This window comes from Anabrus simplex, chromosome 1 (genome assembly GCF_040414725.1).
Source record: "Anabrus simplex isolate iqAnaSimp1 chromosome 1, ASM4041472v1, whole genome shotgun sequence".
Classification (NCBI taxonomy): Eukaryota; Metazoa; Arthropoda; class Insecta; order Orthoptera; family Tettigoniidae; genus Anabrus; species Anabrus simplex.
The window spans coordinates 1,096,197,224-1,096,218,157 of record NC_090265.1 but is presented as its reverse complement, the minus strand read 5'-3'; the positions used below and the strand labels follow the sequence as shown (position 1 = coordinate 1,096,218,157).

Genomic DNA, 20,934 nt, shown 5'->3' with positions numbered 1-20,934 from the left:
ACATATGTATTCACAAATAATAGAATAAAACTTACATATCACTCAAGGGTAGTTTTTGACCCCTCCATCTTTCTAGGTCGTGTGAGTGATCCCGTCTTTCTAGTGTTAAGTAAGGTACAGCCCCAGCATTTGCCTGGTGTGAAAATGGGAAACCATGGAAAACCATTTTCAGGGCTTCCGACAGTGGGGCTCGAACCCACTATCTCCCGGATGCAAACTCACAGCTGCGCACCCCTAACAACATGGCTAACTCGCCTGGTATATAAAGCATTTACAAATTGACTAAATAAGCAGACAAGCTGAACAGTTAGTGAAAATGGAAACTAGATAAAGATCAAAACCTACAGTATGTTATGGAGGAAAGAAAGAGACTAACTTAATAATTTTAGACCTAGAGTATATGAACTTTAAGACGGATTTTACTGAGGTATTTCATATGTATAATTTTGGAAAGAAAAACATATTTGTAATTGGCATCTCTGACAACCATAAAAGTAGTTATCATTCAATCATTACTGATCTGCATTTAGGGCAGTCACCCAGGTGGCAGATTCCCTATCTGTTGTTTTCCTAGCCTTTTCTTAAATGATTACAAAGAAACTGGAAATTTATTGAACATCTCCCTTGGTAAGTTATTCCAGTCCCTAACTCCCCTTCTTATAAATGAATATTTGCCCCAATTTATCCTCCTGAATTCCAACTTTATCTTCATATTGTGATCTTTCCTACTTTTAAATACCCTACTCGAACTTATTCGTCTACTAATGTCGTTAGTGGAACGTAAAACTCACTGTCCACCTGTGCCTCTCCAAGGAAAACAATACTTGTTTTAAAGTATTCCACACAACACGTTTGGAATGTGAAAAATGACCTGCTGAAAAGAGATTGAATGGAACATTATGATTATATTTGTATTTGACTGCCTTTTATACATAAAAATTGATTCTCTTATTTCCTTTTTTTTTTTGCCTTACTTTGATTCTTCCTATAAATGCCGTTAGCCAGTTTGAATAGAAAGGCTTTTACCACGTTTCCATTTCCATTTTATAGGGAAAAAGTGAAATAATTTTTTAATATCCTATAGAATGGTAAATTATGCAGATCTATCTAAATAAAGAAAACCAACTACAATCATTCTACCTGCAATACAAGACGATGTTCTTCATTAATTTCCTCCACAACATTTGATATGATTTTCCTGTACAATAAGTAAACTTAATTACAATTCTCTTATCCTCAATTGTAGAATGAATTACATTAATAGTGTACTTACCTCCTCGATCTAGCAATATCTCACTAAGACGGTAGTCCTCACATCTCGTGTTGTCAAGGCCAAAATGGGTAAGAGCATCACGAATCAGGTCTCCAATGGTGGTGTTTCCGTCAACAGGCACTGTGCAGTAAGGCTCCGAGACTTGTAACTTCCCCGGATATACCCGAACTTCACCACTGTCATTGTCACGATCCCTAAAAAGAATTTGTTTCTGCTAGAGGGAATATCCCCAAAACTGCAGTTTGGTTGTTACAACAAGAGCAGATTTGGGATAATAAATAAAGAGTTCCACTCACTCTCACATTCCCTCAACCTGAGTTTTAAAATGTGGAACATTGTTGACAAAAAAGTAAGTTACAGTTTTTTATTTTCTGTTGTTTGCTCTAACTATCTCTAATAGCTCTACTACTTTCATCTTTAGTTATAATATGTGCAGGCATTTCTGTAAAACTACTGAATGTGTATTAGACTATTTTATTTCTGTTAGTTTCCTGTTCTTTCTATGTTCTTTATTTTATATATGTTATTTTATCAAGAATAAAGTATTTATCAGAATATGAGTATAATTTGAACTGATTCCAAAAGTTCATGTAAGTCATACATATTTTTAGTATAATGTAATATATTACAGTGTACTGGGTATGATAGAAGATGACATATTCTCGCAAGTGGCTAATTACATCAGTCTCCAGCTCCATGACAGATACAAATGTCTAAGTTCATTCCTCAATAGGAAACTATATTAACTACTACACAGTGTATTTAAAAGCAGATGTAATTTCATTAAATTATTCTTTCCCAACATAATTTTAAAATACAATCCTACAACAGTGTTTTCTAATGATCCATGGCCAAATTATTCAGACTATCAATATATCTGTGATTCCTTTTACCTACTGCTAGTTAACTCATCCTGCCAACATTGTAGTCATTTCAACCTGCTGTTGTGTATGGTTAGCAATCTTTAGTGCTTGGAAGCTCTTTCTCTCAGAACTAGCATATTCAGTTGAGATTGTAAGATACTGTACTTTGGATAAGAGTTACTACTGATACTTCAACCACTTTGTAAATTATTTAAGCAATTTTCATGATATGGTATTGAATGTTAAGAATATCATACCTGATGTTTTGTTTTTGTCAGCAGTGTAATAACAAAAATAATCATCATCAATATATGGCCTCAGCTACAGTGTGCAGGTATTTTAATTTGATGCCATTTAGGGTGCTTGCATTGTCAATTTCAATGCTCTGTTTAATTCTATCAAATGACAGCGAAACTAGATGGATGTACATACTACAGCCAAGTTTTAATTAGTTTTGTCAGGTAAATACCAAATACAGAGGTGCCAACTATTACGGATTGTCCGTAATTATTACGGATTTCACCTCACGATTATGGAATTACGGTCAAAGGGGAAATTTTTACGGAAAAGCTGACATTATCACAAATAGTTAATTCTTTTACGGAAAAAAGAAAAGAAGGAAAAATGTTCAATCCTTTCACGCCTTTCTCCTAAATCGTCCTTATTTCAATGCTTGTGACTTGGCAATGATACTTATTCGATTGTAACTTCCTTTTGCTACCCGTAAGCGTTGTAAAATTCATTGTGAATGAAGGAGCTCAGGCGCTGCTCTTCTCAACTATAAATCCTTCAGTAATGTTGTATTTGCTAAGTGTGCCCGACACAGACAGAAACATTGAGAAAGAAGTGAGGCCTACATTAAGCACATCTGCACTGGAATCGCTTATGGTTCAGAAGACGAAAATGTCATCACAGTGGGAAGGATGCTTCAAGAAAAACTACACTGAAAAGCAGCTGCTGTGTGAGAAACAAGCTCCAAGGTATGTTTTATCACAGAACTAACAAGTTGGGTGCAAATGTTATTCTGTAATATGATATGCTTGTGAATAGATTGCATGCATTGGCGGTTCGTGGCATTTTACTCTGGCAGGGCTGCCATCTCTTTTCCCTCCCCTATCGGTCCAGTTTTCACTGACCAATGCCACGATACTCTAAGATGAATAATAATAATAATACTAATAATAATAATAATAATAATAATAATAATATTGAATATCCAGTACAATAGCCCTATTTCACAAAAGTATATTAAGGCTGTAGTTTATAATCACAAAATATTTCAAAACAAAAGATTAAGAGTTCAATTTGTTAAAGATAATAATAATAAATCTACATAAAAATAACATTAGTATTAATTTAGGCCTTCCTTTCAGGACTTAATTTTGCTCACCTTCTTCGATATTTTCCATGCAGCGTCAGCATGCAGATCTGTAGTCCAGCTTTCATTCACTGACCTCTTGAATGCTCTCTTTTCATTCAGTTCTTTCATTCTAATAAATGAACGAGTTCTCACTAAACATGTAACAGCGAAGTCATCACTATACTTAGGTCTGATGATATTTATCAGTTCCTTCATCACTCTTGGGCACTTCCTTAGACCATTTCCATGGAACCTTTGAAAATCTTTTTCTAGTTCGTAAACAGTGTCGAACCACTGGGGGGATGCATTCATTACGCCTCCTCTAAACAAAGCCGAGATCTAGTCAGAGTTCCTAATATTAACGCATTTTCCAGTTTTTCCTCCGTAGAAGAAGCTAGTGGTGATTCGTTTTCTCGTAACTCCGGTATGCAAAATACCCAGCCAACATTTTCAATAAGTCCTTATTTTCATTATGTAAGCAATCTTCGAGATTGTACTGTTCAGTAAACTGATCAATTAATGAGTCAACTATACAATTAAAGTCTTCATACCCTGAATCAAAAATTTTCAAGTTAGTTTCAACTGATTCTATGGTGCCATTAGTAACAGCACAGTATACTCAGTCGAGGAGACCGACCGACCGACCGACCGATCCTGATCTGCATTTAGGGCAGTCACCCAGGTGGCAGATTCCCTATCTGTTGTTTTCCTAGCCTTTTCTTAAATGATCACAAAGAAATTGGAAATTTATTGAACATCTCCCTTGGTAAGTTATTCCAATCCCTAACTCCCCTTCCTATAAATGAATATCTGCCCCAATTTGTCCTCTTGAATTCCAGCTTTATCTTCATATTGTGATCTTTCCTACTTTTAAAGACACCACTCAAACATACTCGTCTACTGATGTCATTCCACGCCATCTCTCCACTGACAGCTTGGATCATACTACTTAGTCGAGCAGCTCGCCTCCTTTTCCCAAGTCTTCACACTCTTCCCTGTTGCAGTTACAGTTTTAATTATGTCACATGCACTATTTGTCAGTAATAGGGACTTCACTCTCTGGGTAACTGTTGTGAGCAGGGGAGGTCATAAAACAGACCTAAGCCCCTGATCATAGAAAAACATGACTCTAAAACGTCTTGATTACATTTCGATGCTAGTAGCTATTGGTATCCTTCAGATTTTAGGTTCCGGAATAATCCCTGCAAACTACGGATGGAAACCATACAACCTATTTGAAAAGGTAGTAAGTCTGTCTTTCCAATAACTCTTGCTGATGAAAACAGGTCGAACATTTTATTCAGGATAACATCCTGTTCCTCTAAACTTGTTCCATAAGCACTTTTGAACTTGTTTGTTGGATGATGAGGGATTCTGTTATTAAGAACATCAAATTCATTATTAACAGTTTCACAAACTGTACAACATGTTCATTCACAGGGAAAATATACGATATAGCTTTAGCCACACTGCTAAAGTTCAGCAACTTTTCTTACATTTTTTCGTTCACTACTGGTTACTAACAAATGCTGTTCGGTTATCTTGCGAGTGAATTTTAAGTCCCCAGTTTTCTGGTACTGTACTAAGTCTACAAATATGTCTTTTGTACCCGTTTTTCCAGGTGCAAGCGTGTATCCTTGGTCTAACAGATGGTTTCTTATTAACTTAAGGATGCGAGGAATGTCACAAAATGCCCAAATCATACATTCATCAGTACATGGATTTTTTATGGAAGACTTCTGGACTTATTCCCACGTCGATGCTTAACTTTCGGTTGGAACCGCCCATATCACTCACAAAAGCCCTTTGGCGAAATCCCTTTTCCTCAACAAGTTTTACCATTTCATAAAATAAATCAGTAGTGTTGGTCTGGTTGAAATGATAGTAAACAGGCTGTTTCCATTTACCAGTTAGACATCTTATTATAATAATCTGCACATTTATACGAGGCCCTCTAAATACATCTTCGATACTATCGTAGCATACATCAGATTTAACTTTCATCTCGTAAAAACTCATCACTACAGCTCTTTTAAAATTATCATTCATAATATTTGCTTGACCCTTTAGTAGGTTAAAACTGATATCCAAAAACCCAGGTGGAGTTGAAAATTGTGACAACTGCCACGTTATTGTTGTTTCACTAGGAAGGGGATATTTGTCCTTCCTGAGAAAGGTCATCAAGCTCACTTGATTTCTCTACAGATTTGCTTATTAGCGATTATAGAACTTTTTTACAAACCCGCTTTTCGGCGTGTGTATTTCTCTCTGAATTGTCTATTGGTGCAGAAAACGTAGGAATGTTTTGGGAAGGAACTGTTCCTTTCCTCAACAAACACTTAGGGGGAAGGCCTAACAGTTCCGACTGTAAATCTCTTTCAAAATCAGAGGACAGAAAATGTCCAGAGCATATACGTGTGATATTAGAGTTAAAAGCATCTTTTCTTTTACAAAAATGTACCCATTGTTTGTGCAGTTAGGTCTTTTGGGAATCAATAAAAGGACAACTTATGATTCTTTACATTGTTGGAATGGTTTGTACAGCCTGCAACCGCACAGGACGGCATTTTAACAGCACAAACACAACATATACACTGGAATTCACTTCACTCACTAACGATAAGCACAAGCTCACGACTTTCAAAACATTCGCAAGCCTCGAAAGTAATTAGATAATTAAAGAAATAATGTGCAGACCACAGCCGAACAGCAATGCACCAAACTTCACTGCTCGAGTGAAATTCCGAAACCAAAGAGTATATAGACTGGTATTAGCGCTCCAAACAAGGCGTATGGGAGGAACGGTCCAGTGACGTCATGACCACGGCAGTCTACTGCGCATCCATCTCGTGACACCTACCGTCTCTCTTCTAGCTACCGTGAGCTCATGTACTGTTACCCATTACTGAACTGTCAAATGTGACTGGTTACACTTTGTTTATTATTGCCTGCTATACACATGTGTTTCTTTGTTTATATTCTTACAGCTGATGATTTAATAAACTGGGAGATCTCACTCTCCTTGATTTTAATTATTCTTGTCATTTATAGTTAGATATTTTCCCCAGCACATGTCATATTTTATTTAATATTCATTGGATTTTGCTTTGGTATCGCACTGTACATGTGAATGATGTTTGGTTCAATAGTCGTGCATTTCGTAATAATAATAATGTTATTTGTTTTACATTCCACTAACTACTTTTTACGGTTTTTTGAGACGCCGAGGTGCCGGAATTTAGTGCCAGTAAATCTACCGACACGAGGCTGACGTATTTGAGCACCTTCAAATACCACCGGACTGAGCCAGGATCGAACTGGCCAAATTGGGGTCAGAAGGCCAGCGCCTTAACCGTCTGAGCCACTCAGCTCGACAGTCGTGTATTTCAACCTGAACCTACTCTCTGATGATAAGACTCTCATCTCTTCGTTTATTATCCTTCAGATCGATTCATTACCCACGATATAGTATGCTGACATATCCCGGTATGACATACTCTGCTGAGCTACCAATTATATTATTACTCTGGAGTGTTACACGACCACTCCATCTTCATAAATATACAGCTAAAATGGGTGTACTTGTCAGAAATATGATATAATCAATTTATCCCACAGCCTACGTAATTCTAAGGCATCACACTAGCCATTTGTGTTTCTTAAAACTAGTTGCTCGAACATCAGATATGTTCTGACATCACAATCTCCTGCTGTGCTCATATATTGAAACTCTTATGATGTATGATTATTTCAAGAATGGTGCACATTAATGGCAGAATTTAAGCTTTTAGCAACTGTTGAGTAATATCACTTCTATTAAGTAGCAGTTCACAGTTTATGGAATAGATTTTTCTGGTCAGAATGAGTCATCACTGAACAGAAAGCACACTTGTAGCCATATAATCAGGAGATTACAACAGACTATGCTGACCATAATAACAACAACAAAAAATCTACTTCCTCTCTAAAAACCTTATCAATGAAGCTAGGCTTTCATAGAGTTGTTTGCTTTGAGGCTTGTAATACAGAGAGAAAGTGAATGACAGAAACACATCTACTGATTCTGCATTTACAGCATGTATGTAAACATGTTAAGTATTTCATTTCAGTTTGATATTGGTTTAAAAACTTTTAGCCTTAAGAATAGACAGCAGGAAATAAACACATTCAACTGCTATGGGTTAGGACTGATAATCACAATTACTGGTACAATTCTTTCACATGAGATTTTGTTTACCATATTTTGAGAAAATACAGTAGAAGTCCGTTATAGCAAAAATTCAAAACGGAGAAAAATTTACTCGCTATAGCGGATTGTCGTTATATCTGATTTTTTTGTAAAAGTCAGGAAAACCCCCACACACATTAAATTCAGTATGAAATGGCAATCAGTTTGTTCAAAATTTGAGTTTTCGCGGATAATATCCACAAAGCGGCTTGTTTGTTGTTTTTCGAAATCTGATACTATGTGAAAGTGTGTGTTTAATTTCATTCTGAAAAAAATATATATATTACCACATTTTTCCGAATCCAAGACGACTCCCACATTTTTATTCAAAAATTTTTAATCAGGCTTAAAAAGTGCTTTGTAGAATCATATGAATATCTTTCTTATACAGTACGCGTTTTTAGACTGTAGACGCCAAACATTGGCTTTAGTTATGCAGTATTTTTTGCGGCTGTAAAATTATGCTTTATTTCAGCAGGTTTAATAACCATTAACTTAAAATTGGCATCATAATATCGAAGGGAACTCATTGAAAATTTGCTGGCAATACACATTCCACACGTCTCTACAATACGACGTCCATCAGGAAAATATTCTTGGTAACTATAAAACTGTTACTTTCACTCAGCGTCAGATATAACTGGCTGCCGCTACACGCACGTCTTGCTTGTCAGGTTCAGCCAACTTCAGCGGCTAGCAATATATAGGTCTTAATCGCAGAATTTGAAAATCAACGAACAAGTTTATTGCATCGCGGTATGGCAATTCCGCCCATGCATTTTTGTGCACATACTTCACAATTTCATCTTCGACTTCTTTAAAGTGTCCTTGTTGTGGGCCACTGAATGCATTTTTTGTGCAGTACACATTTTTAAGCTATCTTTGTCTTCACGGTAACGCCGAATATTGGCTTTAGTTAGGCCTATGCCTTATTTTCTTGAGGCTGCACAATTATTATACATTTCCGAGTGTTTAATAGCCATTAACTTAAAATTGGCATCATAACATCAACGAGAACCCGTTGAAAATTTGCCAGCAATACCTGTTCCATGTATCTTTACAATACGATGATCCATCAAGAAAATATTCCTGCTGTCTATAAAACTTATTTTTACTAAGCGTCAGGTACAGCAGACGCGTTATAACTCTGCTACTGAGTACCCGTGGCCTTTCTAAGAATTCAAAGGCTTGCATGTTTTGATGCCATTCTGCAGATTTGAGAAACGTTTTTATAGAGGATAATAGAATGCCATTCTCTCTTCACTATTTCCCGAGATCCAGTGACGTTACACATAGGCACTGTACGACCGGTCGCCGCGGCTAGCAATGTAAGGCCTATGATAAAGAGGTGGTCGTTTATTGTGAACGAGTTTTAAGTGCGCACGCACGTGGGGGTGAAAAGAAACAGCGTGGTTACTGCGGTAGTTGCCAGTGGTGTTCATTACTATCAGGCTGCAAATGCAAAATGACCCTTGTGTTTTCACATGCGATTCTGAGGGGGAAAAAAGTCGTCTTGGATTCGGAGAAATACGGTATCACTCCAGAGGCTTCTGTAGCAAACATTTCAGTCTTCTTTTTCAAACGGCATCACCTAACCTAACCGTATATGTATCATGAAAACCTTTTTGAAACGCATGTAGAGAAATGATAACCTCCTTGCTAAAAATTGACATGGGAATAGCTTTCCAAAATTTAACTAGACACAAGAAAATATAAACTATCCTCTGAAATCAGTGATGTACCCTGCCATATCTTGAGGTGTATCACTTTCTTACTTAATTTCAGTATACGGTATACCATTAAAATTAAGAGATCGTTTACTTCAGCCTTTATTTTTAACGATTTAACAACTGCTATCGGCCACAGTATTTTTGCATTTATTACGAAAACGTGTTATCCTCTTTCATTTCGAATTTTCTTTTGAGAAGAGCAGTCGATGGATATTACTAATCAACTCCAATATCGCCTTCGAATGTTGACGAGAGAGCTCGCAAATGCACATAGCGCGAAAACTATACCGTACTGAAGATGATCAATCGCATTTTGTGGCAAACGTTTCAGTTTTGTTATTCAAATAGCGTCACATATCAACTTATTTGTACTATACGTATGATGAAAACATACTTCAAGCGGAAGGAGAAAAATTATAACCTTCTCGCTACAAATTTACATGATAATAGCCTTTCCATAATTTAATGGACGCGAGAAAATATAAACTAACCTCGTAATCAATGACGCACTCTGCCATATCGTGAGGTGTAGGCCGATCGCATTCTTACTTAATTGCGGTATTTAGCATTAAAATTAAGCAATCGTTTATTCAACATTTATCTTTAACGCGTTAACAACAGTTAATGACCAGAATCAAACAACGGAGAGGCAAGCGTCCAGCATATTGGTGGAATGAAGAAATTGCTGAGTTGAGGAAACAATGCCTGCGACTCAGACGAAGGACACAAAGAGCACGACATAACGATGAAGCTCTCTCAGTAGAGTACAAGACTATGAAGAAAAGACTGCGAAATAAAATTAAAAAGAGTAAAGCCGACAAGTGGTGGGAAATGTCTAAGGAAGTGGATGAAAATCCATGGGGATTAGGGTATAAAATTGTTATGAAGAAATTCGGGATGCTACCAAGCCCTATCATGGATCCATGCAACATGGAAGAAATAGTACACACACTATTCCCTGATCATGCAGAGAGGATTGATGATGAGGCCGAGAAAGAACTAGACAATGTACCACCTTTTACAACTGAAGAATTGATAACAGCAATTAATTCCCTTAGAAATAAGAAAGCCCCTGGACCAGATGGTATTCCAGCAGAAGTACTAAAGGTGGCAGTCGAATTATGTCCTCAACTGCTGTTGAGAATGTATAATCATTGTTTGAAAGCAGGAATTTTTAGCTTTCGTTGGAAGATAGCTAGATTGGTTCTGATCAGTAAAGGGAAAACTGGGGGTTACAGACCTCTATGTATGCTGGACACTGCCGGGAAAGGTTTAGAGAAGCTCCTACAACCGAGAATACTAGCAGCAGTCCGATTAGCTGGCGACCTATCCGACCAACAACATGGATTTCGCAGAGGTCACTCAACGCTAGATGCTGTGAAGGAAGTGGTGAAGACAGCAGAACGAGCTCAAACGGGTAATCATTATTCTAGGAAACTGACGCTTCTTGTGACTCTAGATGTTAAAAATGCCTTCAACTCGGCAAGATGGAGTGATATTTTGGAAGCTCTAGAAGAAACTTTCAAGCTACCAGAATATCTCATGTATATACTGCGAGACTATTTGAAAGACTGTACATTGTTATACGACACGGAAGACGGTCAGAGAAGAAAACGGCTCACAGCTGGTGCAGCGCAAGGCTCAATTCTCGGACCACACCTTTGGAACATCATGTATGATGATTTGTTACGGCTGGAGATGCCAGAAGATGTAAAACTTGTGGGTTATGCTGATGATGTGGCTGCTGTGATAGTAACCCGTAACCTAGAGCTGGCTCAATTTAAATTGAATCAGGTGATGCGACGTGTCAAAGAATGGATGATAAATCACAAGTTAGAACTCGCAGATCACAAAACGGAAATTGTCCTCCTGACGAGGAAAAGGATTAATACTGTTGTACCGATGCAGATCGGACAGATAGCCATCGAAACAACTAGGAGCACAAAATATCTTGGTGTAACGCTTGATACTAAGCTTACATATTGGGACCACATCCAACGGGTAACAGATAAGGCAGTGAAAACCATGACTGCACTGAGTAGACTCATGGGAAATATCAAGGGACCGATATCTAGTAAAAGGCGGCTTCTCATGTCGATTGTTCAATCGATACTGCTATACGGTTCGGAAATTTGGGCTGAATCGTTAAAAATTGTGAAATATCGGACAAGAATTGCGGCTGTACAACGGAGAGCAGCTTTACGAATTGCTTGCGCATATCGCACAGTATCAGAACCTGCGATTCTAGTAGTAGCTGCAGTAGCTCCCATTGACTTGTTGGCCTTCGAAAGACAAGAAATTTGGCTCACACAAGAAGAGCTAGGAAGGAAAAGGGCAAAGGCTTTGGCTCATAGCCGCAGAATGCACCGATGGGAAACAAGATGGGAAGATGATTCTAGAGGGAAATGGACGAAAAGACTGATACCTTCTCTGGGCGTATGGGTTGCCCGAAATCATGGTGAAATGAACTACTATCTCACACAGTTCTTGACAGGTCATGGATACTTCCGAAAATTTCTTCATAGGCTAGGGCTAGCAACTAGTCCGGTGTGCATATACTGCGGTGATATCGATGACGTATCACATACTTTCTTTGTGTGTGTTCATTGGCTGCCACAAAGAAGATGCTTAGAAGTTATGCACGGAGAATTGACGCCAGAAGGGATCGTGTCAGTAATGCTACGAAGTCGAGAATCTTGGGACCAGGTGGCAGTCTACGTAGAAAATATTCTGCGTCAGAAGAAAAAGGACCTGGACGATTACGACAGACAGTAAAGCAGAAGAAGGAAGATGAAGCACAAGATGCATTAAGCACGACATCCGCCCTGAAGTAATGCGAGAGCGGTTTCCGGGGCGGAGATAAACGTCGTGGGAAAAGGGAGTGTGGTTTTTAGTGGGTAAGAATCTCCACACACTTGTTGAATGCGGACCCTCACAAGCGTCTTATGAAAGATTTTCCACACTCCCTCGCAAAAAAAAAAAAAAAAAAAAAAAAAAAAAAAAAAAAAAAAAAAAAAAAAAAAAAAATCGGACATGTTATTTACGCATTTATTGCGAAAACATGTTCTCCTCTTTCATTTTCCTCACGGAAGAGCAGTCGATGGGTATTAGTAATAGACTCCGACATTGCCTTTTAATGTCGATGAGAGAGCTCGCTGGTGGGCATAGCGAGAAAACGATATGATACTGACGATGATCAATTGCATGCAGTACAATGACTGGGTGCATAAATATCGGCAACAGAAAAACTCGAGCACGCATAATCGCTCGTAATATTGGATGCGTCAGTGATAGGGTTCTCGCTGTAAGCAAAGCATAATACACAGTTTAATATAGGAATTTTGAAGGGACGGACAAAAGTTATCGTTATAACGGGGTTCTCGTTATATGCTGTACTCGCTATAGCGGACTTCTACTGTACTACGAGAACTATGGCAGTAAGTGTTACATGGTTGAATGATGAAAAGTAAAACTTACTTGAAGCGCAAGAAGACTGCTGGTCGCTTGCCCTCCTTGCGATGCAAGTTCATAACAGGAAGTGGATCCACAAGCTTTGTGTCTGCAGGTCTCGATTCTTCTGATGCGTATAAATCCGTAAGGTAGAAATTAGCTGAAATAGAATAACACATGATATACTAGGTCTAGTAAGGTACGGAAAGAGATAATCTATCTTAACAGTAGTTACCGGTACTTACTGGGATCTTTTGTGATATGGAATGCTCTTAGAGCAGCAGTGAGCAACTGCTCTGTTGTGGCCTGTTTTGACACGGTGATAACGCGAAAGATCCGGCGCCGATACGAGTTGTTGCCATCATAAACTTTGATCATTTCTGAAAAATAACAATTAACAAATCAGTAAAGCTTAAGAGCTTGACTGAGACCGGATTGTGTTATACAAACAGAAGAATAATACATTTTATACATTGTACAGAGGAATTAAGCTTGCGCCAAATACATTTCCATCATCATCATCATCATCATCATCAAACCCCTCCAGCATACCAGGTAGAGTGGTGTTGAATGAGTCTTTGTCACATTTTCATTGTTTTATTAAGTTTATCTAGTTCAACAACCAGAAATTTTACTGACTGCACAGTATTACCGTATTTACGTGAATAATCCCCGCCACCGAATAATCCCCGCACACTAATTTTAGGAAGGACCATTTTGAAAAAAAATGAAATGAAGTAAGAGTCCTTCCATGGAAAGAGTGACGTAAGCATAAACAAACATTTCATATCACTCCTCGAGTTTCACGTGGTATTTACTCAAGTATGAACATCACGGATATAACTACTTTGCTTGAACATATTTGAGATGATAAAAATGCATTATCACTGCTATAAAATATATTTGCCATGAAAATTAGCAAGTATGCCTCCTTACATGACAGATATTTCATTAATCTGAACTTGCAATAGGCCCGATTCGCTGCAGATCGGAAGATTCTTTGTCTCATGCATCACTAGAATTCTCTCCTAAATTACTTACAGTTTCGTCACACTCCTCGTCTAAAACACTTCCCACTTACTCTGTAAAATACTACTTTTAAAAAATGTAAAGGAAGTTTTGAATTAAAAGTGTGAATTTTTTTTCCATTTAAATGTGACACATGGGTCAGTTTTCTTCCATCTGCAGTTACACAAAGCATAACTGTACACCCAAGATCGAAAACTACGTGAACCAGGAGCATGTTGCCAACCATGATGCAAATAAAACCCACAACCCAATTTCATGCCTCAAATTTTTTTAAAAAATATATGGGGATTATTTGCGTAAATACGGTATATCCAAACTCATCCTTTGCAAGTTACCGTTGAAAAGAATGTTATACAGAGTGGTCCACCAGCCTCTTAAAATTTAGTTGTATGCAACCTTTATGCTACCCATAGTTTATAGACCTAAATATATTGGTCCCTGATCCTATAAAGGTTTATTACAATGATACAGTTTGGTTTCAGTCGACAATATGGACAGAAACATTAGCCACAACGGCATTCTGTAATGAATGCATGAAACGATCACAGCTGGAAATAATACGTTAGCATAAGAACAAAGTACCATATATATAGACTGCAAACTTCTTATGCAAGGCTAGGTCTTGCCCTAGCTAAGGCAACAGTGCACACACCTCTATGGTTAAGAAACCAGGCCGTGCAAAGACAAACATTGGGTCAAGCAAAAGATTTCTTCTCCAGGCATGTTGTAATTTTCACACCAGGATGTGGCTAAATATGCAGAGATGCAGTGGCATGTTGATCAAAATTCTTCGTAACAAATGGGCAGGTGTAAGGTGTTGAGACTTTACAATAGAGCTGAATACTGGAACTTGGAATGGAAATCTTCTTCAGCACCAGACCTGAAGAGTGGATGAGTGTCTGGAATTCATTGTCAGTTTACTGTGCTTGAGCCAGGGTTGTAAAATCTACTTCTATTATGATACACGAGATATGGGAGAATGTATCAGCAGGAAAATCGTTACAGCATTTGATATGACATATCTTCCTTTTATGGCCTTTTTCGAGCTACCTGGGGTCAGATTTTTGTGTGAATTCAGCTGAATTTTATAGCTGGGTGCCTTTCCTAATGTCATCCCTATGTGGAGGGATGTATTCACTATTGTGTTTGTGTGGTGGTTTGAAGTGTGTTGTATGTAGATGAAGATGTATATTGAGATAAGCACAAAAACCCAGTCCCTGAACTAGGGGAATAAGCTATACAGAGTTAAAATCCCAAACCCAGATGGAATCAGACCCAGAGCTCCCTCAACTGAAGGCCAGTTTCAGTCACAGAGCGAGACAACCTTCGATATGGCATATATCTGTTGTAAATCAAGCAATGCAGTCCAGGTGACTTGGCTGACGTGACCAACAAGACACTCTGGCTTCTGCTTCAAGGTGAAGGTGAGTGGCTTGTGACTGGTCTTCAAGGTGGTGTAACTCTTTTCAGGCACAATTCCAAAGGAGGTGAAGTAAGTAATTTTTCTTTTTTTAAATCCAGATGCCAGTCCTCCTGTCTATCTTAAATTTCTGGGAGTACCAGGAATCAAACCCAAACTTTCCCAGGATGGCAGCTAATATCAGCTAAATAGACTTATAATCGGTGAATGGTAGGAAGTGTCTTCCTTCCATTTCAGTTTCCTAAATAATTAAAGAATTGCACCTTATACGAGTCAAACACACATTTTACAGAACTAATCACTACTCCTAAGTCATAGCGAATAGCTGGCATAAGTGCATAAGTACGTAAGTGCTCCAGATACTTTATTTTGTCTTGGGCTGCAACCAGGATATCAGCAATGTAGACGTAGCAGAAATCGAGATAATGCGTGACTTCATCAATAAGGCATCGAAAAGTGATTACAGTGACTGAATGAGAAGGAAGTAAATTTATACAACCCAAAAGGAGCTGTAACTGTAGTCTTGGAAATGTCTTCTTATGCAACCAGAATTTGGTGAAGAGCTCGAACCAGATCAATGGCTGAGAATACACAACATCTAAGATATGTGGGACTGGGCAGTGGGCATTCAGTTGATGGTAGTTGCCACAGGGTCATCACTAGCTGGTTTTCTTCGGGACCATGTACAGTGGTAATGACCAACAACTTGTGGAAAAGTCAGCTTATTCACTGAGCAAGCATAAATTTAAATTCTCATTTGGTGATAATATACTTCTCAGGTGGAAGTTGATGTGCTCTTGACTGAACTGGTAGAACTTGAGTTGTAATATTATGATGTACTATGGAGTGCTGAATTGGTGAAGGAGTTGAAAATGGACATGAGATTTCCATGAACTCATTAAATAGCCGGTGGTAGGGTAATTCACTGACTACAATTCAAAATGATGCACAAGTGATACAGCGGATGTGTCTATTACTCATCATACAGCCACTTGCCATCCAAATGAGAAAGAAAGGATGATGATGATGATGAAGAAGAAGATGAGAAAAGAGCATCACAAAAGGAGGGAGAATGAAAGACTTTTTTTTGCTTTACGTCGCACTGACATAGAGTAGATAGGTCTTTTGGTGACGATGGGATAGGATATCATACTCAATATACGATTTTTTAAATTCTTACGAAAGAAAAATATCACACGAGAACACGTTTACTTCTTTGTATAACAACTTTATTGTCACTACGATACATGTACTGTTCTCTTCAATCATCCTTTTTACTATTCTCGTACTTGCATTATCTTTTTATTTGCTAAAAAACAATTGCTCTCTTTTTAAACAATCTACAAAGAATATATACATGTTTCACACCAATGAACTATTGGAAATGTTTCTTGGCACCATATTGGAAGCCTTTGTGTGTTAATACATCCATTGCTATGTCACAAGTCTTAAAAAATCCTGTCCACTGGTACCTTATTCATCGTAAACTGAGCATGCTAATATAAAAGCAGATAAGTATATGGACGTTATACATCCAGGAACACAAAACATTAATATATTAACACAATTTATAGAGCATCGTAACTCCTATTATCTATTATCTTAAATATCACTATTGAAGGTTTTACCACAATTACATTATCAGACCTACGACAATTATCCTCCCTAAAACCTTCAATATCTATCATGGACCTTCCTTTCTCTAGGTCTTAAATTATATCTAGGTGTCCTGATATCTATGTCTTCATCTCTCTCATCCTCCAAGATAGGTATCGGTGTATGTTGATCCTCCCTGGAGTCCGCATTCTTCTGGGACCCCTTAGAGAGTGTCCACTCTATGGTCTCTCTGTCTTCTTGTAGGAGTAGAGGTAATGCCTTCAATTCCGACGTATGCACCTTCGTTGGCGGTGTGTCTTCAGGAGATACACACCATTTTACAACTTTTTATCCACCTCGAAAGGTCCGAGCCACTTTGGAGCCATCCCAACGTGGAACTTTTGAAGCTTGTTGGTGAGCGGATGGTTTCAACGAAGAACTAGTGTTCCAGGTCTGAACTCTCTTTCCTCCGGTGCATCGTTGTTCTCGCCTTCACTCCTCGAATGCTCTTCGGCTTGGCGGTGCACCTGTTGAATCTGCCACTGGTTCCACACATGCCAGGTATCAGGATCCTCCAGTTCCTCTCCTTGTCCATGGTTGAAGTTCCAGTCACCAGTTCTCCTGATAGGACGTCCAAGAAAAATTTCTGCAGGTGAGAAACCCGTGACGTGATTAACCCACTGTCTGATGGCCAGACAGGACTCATATAGGTGTTGGTGCTGGTGTTGGTGTTGGTCCCACCTGGTATGTTCTCTGTCGACCAGGTGAATCCGAAACATCATCTTTAGCTCCTGGTTTCTCTATTTGTTGGGATTCGCCCATGGATGGTAGATCAGTGTCATCCAGTGTTCAATTCCCCCCTCCGACAAAGTTTGCAACCACTATCTCAAAGTGAATTGACTGCCATTGTCCGTGAGTAGACACCGAGGATACCCATACCGACTGAAGACTTCCGTTCTTAAGAGTTGTACGATACATCCTGATGCAGCTTCAGGGATGGCGAATGCTTCCACCCATCTGGTGAATAGATCAGCCGCCATGAGAATCCCCGGTTTTTCCCGAGATGTCCTAGGGTAGGGTTCCATAAGGTCAGGGCGAGGACCTCCCAAGGTTGATGTGGTCGACGTCCTCTCATGCTGGCATTCGCCTTCTGGTTGTTCACCTTAGTGCAAAAACAGAATGCACAGGCTTGAACATAGTTCTAGATTTCCTGACGCATGTGTACCCAGAAGAAACATCGCCGAATCAAAGAATAGGTTTCCTCTTGACCAGGATGACCGGCTTCTTGATTATCATAGTATTTGTTCAAAATCCTCACGGTTTGTGACTTTGGAATGACGATGACCGGAGAGATCCAGGCAGGTGGGAAGTATACTTAAGTATGCCGTCTTCGAGTCGGAAGTTCTTGTAGCACATCTTAAACTGAACTGGGACAGATCGACAATTAGTGCTGCATTTGCTGATCCAGGATGCCATTCTGTTACAGGGCATGTTCAGTCTGCCACTTCCTTATTAAATCTAAATCAATCTCATTATTTCCTCGCCGATAGCAAGGAGCACAGAGTCAGTTTGAGACCTCTTAGTTGTCCCAGGAATCTCTCTCTCGGTTGTGGCTGATTTCTGTCCATCCTCAGGATTTCTTGATAGTCTGTCCACAGCTTGATTGGCTACGCCATGAACATGACAAATTTCGAAGTCAAAATTGGCAAGGATCAAGGCCTGTTGCATCAGTTTGAACTTAGTTCCAGAAACTTGGTTCAACCACTGAAGAAGAGTTGTCTGTAAAGCATCTGGACTTCCTTCTAGATAACCTCTGAACTTCCCGACAGCCCATACAACTGCTAATGCCTCCTTCTCGGCTGTACAATAGATTCTCTCAGGAGCAAAAAGTTTCCTACTGGCATACTCAATTATATCCTTGCTTCCTCCTTCTCTCTCGTGGAACAGTACAGCCCTAAGACCGATGTCACTTGCATCCGTCTGCAAGCAGACCTATTGGCTTGTATCCAGATAAGCTAGACTTGGAGCGTCACAAATAGATCTTTTTAGCTCCTGGAAGGCTGTTTCTTCCCTTTGGATCCATTTAAATGGTATGTTTTTATTCAGGTCGGTTAGCGGAGCAGCTTTCATTTCAAAGTGTGGTACATAGCTACCGCACCACCAACAGAGGCCTAAAGATTTACATACCTGGTGTTTCATATGAGGACTTTCCTGTTCCTGAATGGCCCTATTCTTCTCAGTTTGTCTCTCCAAGCACTTGTCTATCAAGACATGACCTAGATACTCAATTGAGTTTGATGCGAACTGACACTTCTTGACTTGGCAGGTAAGTCTGTGAATCCTCAACCTCTCTAATATTCTAGCTAGGTGTTCCAAATGGTCCGAAAACGAACTGCTGTATACAAGGATGTCGTCCAGATAGACGTGGCAGAATTCTCCTATGTATCCGGGAAAGATCTCGTCCATCAGACGTATAAAGGTGGCTGGAGCATTCTTAAGACCAAATGGGATGACTCTGAATTGATAGAGTCCTCTTGGAGTCCAAAAAGCAGTCATCGGTCGAGACTCTTCTTCGACTTCTACTTGCCAGTAGCCAGAGTTCAAATCTAGGGTAGTGAAGACTTTTGTCCCACTCACTTGCTTTACCAGATGACGGAAATTCAGCATGGGGTAGGCATCTGATATAGTCTTGTTATTTACCTGACGTAAGTCCACACAAAGTCGGTAATCACCATTTTTCTTCTAAGGTAGTACTATTGGAGAAGTCTATCATAATACTGAAGGTTCAATCAATCCTTGGCTCTCCATTTCCTTGACTTTTGTTACTATAAATTTTTGTTTATCTGGGTTAAGTAGACAGGGCCTTTGTTTAACTGGGGCATTATCCTTACAAATTATTATATGTTTTACCCTTGTGGTAAATCTAATTCTATCAGTAATGACTTCAGGGAACTTATTCAGCAACTTCTCAAGGTCTTCCATCTCCTCCACAATCAACAGTCCTGTTTTCAGTTCGGCCAATACATTGGTTTCTAAAGTTTCTGACTCAAAGGCTATTTTCAACCCATGTCAACCTAATTCTGTTTCTATTACCAAAGAATATTTCATTGGATGTATAATCTATCACTACCCCATATTTAGCTAAGAAGTTGTGTCCTAAAATTATATCAGGTATCAAATTCTTGACAACCCTCACCGATATATCTAGAATTTCAGTAGAGCACTTGGCTTGAAGAAAGGTACAACCCTCAATCTGGTAATGCATGTGATGAGTTGCCCCCCTGACTGTTGCCACCTTAGCAGGACGAATAGGATTTAATAATTTTGCCACATTCAAGCTCACAAATCAGTGTGAAGCTTGAGGCTTATCATCAATCGTCAAGTTAATAGCCGGGTGAGGTGGATTAGGTTCATCATCACTACAGATTTGACCAATATGTTTACCTTCTAGCCAGATGTCATGCATCTGGGGCTTCTTAATTCTTCCGGAACGCTCCTTACCCCAACTCGAACGGTCTCAAGCTAGTTTTTCGGGCATTGGCCTTTAAAATGCCCTGTTTGCCCACATTGGTAGCATTTCCGGGATTCCTCTGCTGTTGAGGTTTTCATTTCTGAGGTATGGTAACTTGTTTCTTTGTCTAATTCTACTACGATGTGATGGAGCTCTTCAAAGGCTGTATAGCCTTATCATGTAGCAGTCAATTATATAAAGGACGCTCGTATCAATATTTTCCCTTTCGTGGACTTGCTTAAAGGGCTGGAGTTTTTGAATTACAAGAGCTCCTGCTCTCATACCACTGGGGTCGCGCTTCAGTTAGGAACTTTTACTTTTACCGAAGTTTGGACAGACTCTGAGTCAAATCTCTCGACGAATTCTTCCTTAAATTCCTCCCAGTCGAGGCTGAGTCCTTTAATGTTCTGCCATCAAGCCTCTGCTGATGCTTTTAGCTGCTGTCTGATAATTTGCAAGTATATTTACGTAGGT

The 20,934-nt window shown here is 39.1% G+C and overlaps 1 protein-coding gene across 6 annotated transcripts in view; it reads right to left on the bottom strand.

The window, feature by feature from the left end:
• The window catches only part of LOC136858040 (diacylglycerol kinase theta), a 559,022-nt gene that overhangs the window by 159,068 nt on the left and 379,020 nt on the right, over positions 1 to 20,934 (bottom strand). For all 6 annotated transcript variants that reach the window (XM_067137265.2, XM_067137270.2, XM_067137266.2 and 3 more), the window contains 3 exons: positions 13,150 to 13,284; positions 12,932 to 13,064; positions 1,274 to 1,467 (listed from right to left, as the gene is read on the bottom strand). In XM_067137265.2, coding sequence (XP_066993366.2) covers positions 1,274 to 1,467; positions 12,932 to 13,064; positions 13,150 to 13,284 — 462 coding nt within the window. The remainder of the gene's footprint in view (positions 1 to 1,273; positions 1,468 to 12,931; positions 13,065 to 13,149; positions 13,285 to 20,934) is intronic.